General features: G+C 35.1%; 1 protein-coding gene across 2 annotated transcripts in view; it reads right to left on the minus strand.

The window, feature by feature from the left end:
* LOC106471422 (allene oxide synthase-lipoxygenase protein-like) overlaps window positions 1-7,195 on the minus strand; it is a 35,616-nt gene that overhangs the window by 9,294 nt on the left and 19,127 nt on the right. For both annotated transcript variants that reach the window (XM_022400029.1, XM_022400028.1), the window contains exons 4-8: window positions 6,139-6,236; window positions 5,122-5,254; window positions 3,111-3,206; window positions 2,674-2,770; window positions 1,277-1,394 (exon numbers count right to left, since the gene is read on the minus strand). In XM_022400029.1, coding sequence (XP_022255737.1) covers window positions 1,277-1,394; window positions 2,674-2,770; window positions 3,111-3,206; window positions 5,122-5,254; window positions 6,139-6,236 — 542 coding nt within the window. The remainder of the gene's footprint in view (window positions 1-1,276; window positions 1,395-2,673; window positions 2,771-3,110; window positions 3,207-5,121; window positions 5,255-6,138; window positions 6,237-7,195) is intronic.

Genomic DNA, 7,195 nt, shown 5'->3' on the forward strand with positions numbered 1-7,195 from the left:
AAAGTTATAGAAAGATCAGGTCCAACCCTAAAAAGCCAACTTTAAAAATTTCAGTAAACTGCCCTACAGTATAATAAAGCCAACTGTCTTACAAAAACGTGTTTGCGATCTAAAGATGAGTGTCTCGTCTCCAATGTTGTTACCAGCTTACATGTAACACCTGCCATCTTACGCACATAGGAGAAACTGGAAGAACCCTACACACAAGTCTCGAATGTTGTTACCAGCTTACATGTAACACCTGCCATCTTACGTACATAGGAGAAACTGGAAGAACCCTACACACAAGTCTCCAATGTTGTTATCAGCTTACATGTAACACCTGCCATCTTACGTACATAGGAGAAACTGGAAGAACCCTACACACAAGTCTCCAATGTTGTTATCAGCTTACATGTAACACCTGCCATCTTACGTACATAGGTGAAACTGGAAGAACCCTACACACGAGGATAGGAAAACATATTGATGCTCTTTATAAACAACAACCAGAAAGAAGCACAGTTGAGGATCATTTTTTTAACTAATCATGGACAGATAACACCGGACTCGAAACCCCCGTTCTCTGTACAAATCCTCACTAAAGCCACCAAGTAAACAGAGAAAATTCAAATAAACTCTTCTCATTGAACAACCACAGATGAATAGGAACAAAGAATGGTACCTATAATTTGAATTATTTTGTTAACTACCATTAACAGTTAATACTTTTCTTTCAACAATAAGCTTCACTACTTAGTATGTCAAAAGCATGCTGTACAAATCTTCACTAAAGCCACCAAGTAAACAGAGAAAATTCAAATAAGCTCTTCTCATTGAACAACCACAGATGAATAGGAACAAAGAATGGTACCTATAATTTTAATTATTTTGTTAACTACCGGTAACAATTAATACTTTTCTTTCAACAATAAGCTTCACTACTTAGTATGTCAAAAGCATGCTGTACAAATCAACGTTATAGAATCAAGTTATTATTTGAAGCTTTGTACTGTCAGTTTTGGTTTGTGTTTTAGTGAGAGCTTGTAAAAGAACATACCGACGTTTGACTACCTTGATGCACTTTTCTGCCTCTTTGTTGGTGAAGCTTGATTTTGCAAAATGTATTTATTTCAGTTAGCTGTGAAATGTGAAGTTAGGGTACACTATGGGGATGGAGGTGGTAGTACTTGCCCCATTATTTTTGATTGGTTGTACACTAGTTATAAATATAAAATGAGCTTTGAAATAATAAAAGTGATAATAATTTAGTCTAAAAAATAATTGTTCAACTTACGCATTGATAGCCAGAAGGTACAAGAAATGTGGAGCCATGAGTTTAAAGAGTGGATGAGATGGAGACAGATTTCTGTGGGTACACACCACAACTCCTTCCATCAACAAGTGGGTAAAACCTAGAACATTGGTTACAAATAATCTAATTATCTCCAGGGTTACTTTATTTTAATACTTGACCTTACGTGCATTTGTCTGCGTGAATTGATCGTAGACAATGCCAAACCAAGATATTGTCCACTTTGTTTGGACAGGCTTCGTCCAGTGGAATAATCAGAAATTCTGATGACCATTTACAAGAATAAAAATAAAAACTATAATTTGCCTGTAGAATTTTTTTATTTACAATATTAAATATTTATTACATATATGATATCTGATGTTTTACACAAAATATGCAAATATAAATTTTATTAGGTAGTGGTTTTCTTTGTCATAATCATGCAATATTTATCACCACTGATATAATGTGAACAATTATACATGTATCACAATATTTTAAGTATGATATTCTGAATTATTTATTAATTACACATACATAAAGATTTTTGAAGTATTTGTTTGTAATTAAGCACAAAGTTACACAATTGGCTATCTGTGCTCTGCCCACCACGGGTATCAAAACCCGGATTCTAGCATTGTAAGTCCACAGACGTACCACTGGGGTAGGGGGCGTTTTTGAAGTAATTATTGATGTTATAAATGTTGAATATTTGTCAGTATTATAGACATATTTATCGCTAGTCCTGGAATTCTTGAGTTTGGTCAAATACCAAATAATATGCTTTCGAAATCAATATTTTGAAGTTCTTTATTTGTTAGGTTTGTTTGACAGTAATCTGACAAAGTTTTTTATACTTTTAATACATGTATACGGCCCGGCATGGCCAAGCGGTCAGGGAGCTCGACTCGCAATCTGAGGGTCATGGGTTCGAATCCCCGTCCCACCAAACACGCTCGCCCTTTCAGCCGTGGGGCGTTATAATGTGATGGTCAATCCCACTATTCGTTGGTAAAAGAGTAGCCCAAGAGTTGGCGGTGGATGGTGATGACTAGCTGCCTTCCCTCTAGTCTTTCACTGCTAAATTAGGGACGGCTAGTGCAGATAGCCCTCGCGTAGCTTTGCGCGAAATTCAAAACAAACAAACACGTGTATCTTAACAGTAATTAAAGATTTTCCCTAGTTTAAGTGAAACAACATACCATTAATATAATAAAGACAATCCTAGTTCAAGTACATCAGTATTAACATCGCACATCTATATGTGTAAACAGGAAACAAAAAATATATAATAACCAAATTTACAGCTAGTTAACAACGTTTTCAGCTGTCAGTATTATAAAACCGTAATATATGAATGAAGTAGATATAAAACAATAAAAACATTCTGGTCCTACCGAGGTGTGTGCATGATTGGTGGTACGTGGCATCAGCATTGTTGTAAAAGATTTTGGCCAACAACCAAGTATATTCAGGATCACTTGGTAAAAAAACCTATTCCAGCAAAAAGTAAGACAAATATTTAATAGAATTATTAGTTTTCTCCCAACGGCTACCAATGTAGAGAAGAAAAATAAGTAGATGATTTATTGTCATTATAATTTAATGGACTTAATTTAACACATATATATATACGTATCTTTTGTATCACTGTTAACTTTAAGTATAACTAAAGCATTGGTCACACGAAAAACTTGCATGTGAAAGTCATACGAGCAAGAAATGCTGGACAGTCAGACCATAAGAATAAATTCTACAAAGTTGACATCTGAGTATTGTATCATTGAAGTTATTTGTAACTTTTATTTATGGGGAGTAAACTTTAAAATCTCACCGGATTATCTGGACCCTTGTCTTGAAAAAGTTGAATTGCAATAGGCATCAGTTCTTTTCTGTCATTGAGGAAGAAGAGAGCAATAGGAGCTGTCAACTGAAACAGAGAAACTTATCAAACTATTGTCCTGATTATAAAAAACATTTCAACTATAAGCTTCTACATTCAAGAATTTTGAGTGAAAATTCATCCTTTATAATCCCCTGTATTAACATTCATTTCCTGAGAAGTGTGGTAATATCGAAGATAGCAGGAATTTTCACTTTAAATCATGGCTTAAATATTGGGAGTTTTCATAAAGAGAGTTCAATTTTGGGAAACACACATCAAGTGCATGTTTCTAAACGAATAATATCAAAATAAAATTTTTCACGAAATTCTTCAAAAATACCAAGGGTATAGCCTTTGCAATTTTGATGAAAAATATGATTTTTGAAAAACTGAAGAAAGTGCGTATTTCGAAGCAAAATTAAGTGTGCAATGTCCGATTTTCGTTATTTCATAGTAAAAGTCAATAATAAAACACTACGATTTTATTAAATAATACTCTATCGCTTCACAACAAATTATGGATTAAATATTAGAAATTTTGGTTAATGAATAAGACACGTGAGAAGCTCGTGGAATAGTACCATTAAAGAACAAATAGTTTTATGTTATTTACGGATATTAAAAATGTATATTTATGTATTGTCAGAGTTACAAGTCCGAGGGTAGCTCTTCAGGGAACTAGCCTTAACGACAGGTATTCTTAAAAAAATCAGCAAACAATGTTTACGTATTTTGGCTTTTTGTAATTTCTTGACTTGCAAATAAAACTTCGTAATTAAAAATTACTGGAATAGGAAGATGGGAAAAGTACATTAATTCGCGCCCCCCAGTGGCACAGCGGTATGTCTGCGGACTTACAACGCTAGAAACCGGGTTTCGATACCCGTGGTGGGCAGAGCACAGATAGCCCATTGTGTAGCTTTGTGCTTAATTCCAAACAAACAAACATTAACTCGCTAACAGACTCCGGGCCCGGCATGGCCAGGTGGTTAGGGACTCGACTCGCAATCTGAGGGTCAAGGGTTCGAATCCCCGTCACACCAAACATGCTCGCCCTTTCAGCCGTGGGGGCGTTATTATGTTACGGTCAATCCCACTATTCGTTGGTAAAAGAGTAGCCCAAGAGTTGGCGGTGGGTGGTGATGACTAGCTGCCTTCCCTCTAGTCTTACCCTGCTAAATTAGGGACGGCTAGCGCAGATAGCCCTCGTGTAGCTTTGCGCGAAATGTAAAACAAACAAACAGACTCCGGCTGTGATCCCTAATGATACTTGTGGAACGGAGACTATCTAAACCATATTTTCAGCGTAAAATATACTAATGCTATCTACCCACTAAAAGGCTTAGTATTAGTGTTCAATCACTCGAAGTTATTTCAATTTTCTAGTTCAGTAAATATGCACGAACACTTAAGTTTAACTTTGCAGAACTTGTAGGATTTATTGACTTAATGTACTTTTAATTCAAAACAATCCGTTTCATTCCTAACCCTTCTTTTTTTAACGTGTCACATTCTAACCAAAATGTTTATGGAACAGTTTTCGAAAATGATACTAGGGCGTTGTAACATGTATAAAAAAAGAAAATTATCACCGTTTAAGGTGGAAATGGGATGAACGTAACACATTTAACATCACCAGTCCAAGTGCGACTAAGCCTATTTCACATTAACAAAATATAACACATTTAACAACACCAGTCCAAGTGCGACTAAGCCTATTTCACATTGACAAATCAGCAAACTCGTCAACCATCAAATTAACACATTTTTTTCCATATCTTAAAGTTGGGAACACTTTTTTTTTTTTTTTACCAGATTAAGACTGTTAAATTTAAATCTGATGAATATTGGCTTACTTTGTAATTAATTCAAAGTGTCTAGTTAAACTGAAGACTGAGACTTGGCTTACTTTGGAATTACTTCAAAGTGTCTAGTTAAACATAAGACTGAGACCATTTACCATGCGGGCATCTTTGCAGGCAACATCTTTGAGTATCTTGAGGTCAACAATAAATAGCCGTTTTTGTAAGAGCGCCTTTTCTAACGTCAGCCCTTCCAAGAATGGTTTCACCATTTCAGGCTCTACACCAAACCTGTGAGAAGCAAAATTTCACAGGAAACTTTTGTCAGTCTAAAAAAGAAAACGGCAAATGTAAATATTTATAAAACTTGACAAATCTTTCGTTAGACTTAACGCGTGTATCTAAGTTCTGTAACTTCATTGTTTATTTTAATTGTAGCTTACTAATTACTTCCTCCAACTTTTATAAAACTTGACAAATCTTCCGTTAGACTTAACGCGTGTATCTAAGTTCTGTAACTTCATTGTTTATTTTAATTGTTGCTTACTAATTACTTCCTCCAACTTTTATAAAACTTGACAAATCTTTCGTTAGACTTAACGCGTGTATCCAAGTTCTGTAACTTCATTGTTTATTTTAATTGTTGCTTACTAATTACTTCCGCCAACTTTTATAAAACTTGACAAATCTTTCGTTAGACTTAACGCGTGTATCTAAGTTCTGTAACTTCATTGTTTATTTTAATTGTTGCTTACTAATTACTTCCTCCAACTTTTATAAAACTTGACAAATCTTTCGTTAGGCTTAACGCGTGTATCTAAGTTCTGTAACTTCATTGTTTATTTTAATTGTAACTTACTAATTACTTCCGCCAACTTCCGTTGATTTGTGCTCATTAAACTTAAATACGAGCTACTCTCAAACAAAGAAAAAAAATATACAGTAGTGACACTGAAATTAGGCTTTAAACAAAGCTTATCTAATAAGTAAAAAACAACAACACAATTTAAGTCATTATAGCCGTTTATGAACGTATATTAAATTGTTGATGAAATTCAGAAATTTAGCATACATATACATAGTGAAACACGTAAAACTAGATAGTTTTGTTTATAGCCATTAGAGTAACCAAACACTACGGACTCCATATCTCTACCAGTTGACCCATCACTTACTTTGACGGGATTTCTGTGCAGAGAGTGATAAGTACGGGATTAGCTCCTTGGACTCTCTGGAGACCAAACCATTTGTCATCTGTCCAGTACTGGACACACTGCCAATTAATAAGGAACAGAATGTCAAAACCTCATTTTATTATTGTTTGTAATATATTAAACTTTTATAAATATAGTACGCGTGGGTAAGAAATCCAACACTATGGACTTAATATCCTAGTGGTTTCAACTGATATTAATATGTATAACCGTGTAACAGGGCTTAAATAATCAATTCAATATATATACACAAGGTGATTAGATTATTGGAAGGACCCTCTGGGGACAAATCAATACCTTCAATTATCACTAATCCAACAATGTGGATTCAATAACCCTAATAGTTAACATAATTACCCTTGTAACAGTGCTTCATTGTTCAGTAATCCAACAATGTGGATTCAATAACCCTAATAGTTAACATAATTACCCTTGTAACAGTGCTTCATTGTTCAGTAATCCAACAATGTGGATTCAATAACCCTAATAGTTAACATAATTACCCTTGTAACAGTGCTTCATTGTTCAGTAATCCAACAACGTGGATTCAATAACCCTAATAGTTAACATAATTACCCTTGTAACAGTGCTTCATTGTTCAGTAATCTAATACGACAGACTCAACAGCCTTTATTGTTTGACGAACGTGGGAAAACAATAACCTTACGTCATCATTCATAACTGACGCATTAAGATGTACAAGTAAATATCTAATTTTACAAAGGGGATTTAAATACTTGGAAATAACTAATGCATTTTTATACCGAAAGTTACGCACTCCTGGTACTGCCTGAAGTGGAAATTAGTAAATAGCTTTATTATTATTATTATCAAAAAATGTGCCCCCCCACTGGCATAGCGGTATGTCTGCGGACTTACAACGCTAGAAACCGGGTTTCGATACCCGTGGTGGGGAGAGCACAAGCCCGGTATGGCCAAGTGGTTAGGGCGCTCGACTCGCGGGTTCGAATCCCCGTCCCACCAAACATGCTCGCCCTTTCAACCGTGGGTGCGTTAT

This window comes from Limulus polyphemus, unplaced genomic scaffold (assembly GCF_000517525.1).
Source record: "Limulus polyphemus unplaced genomic scaffold, Limulus_polyphemus-2.1.2 Scaffold4613, whole genome shotgun sequence".
Classification (NCBI taxonomy): Eukaryota; Metazoa; Arthropoda; class Merostomata; order Xiphosura; family Limulidae; genus Limulus; species Limulus polyphemus.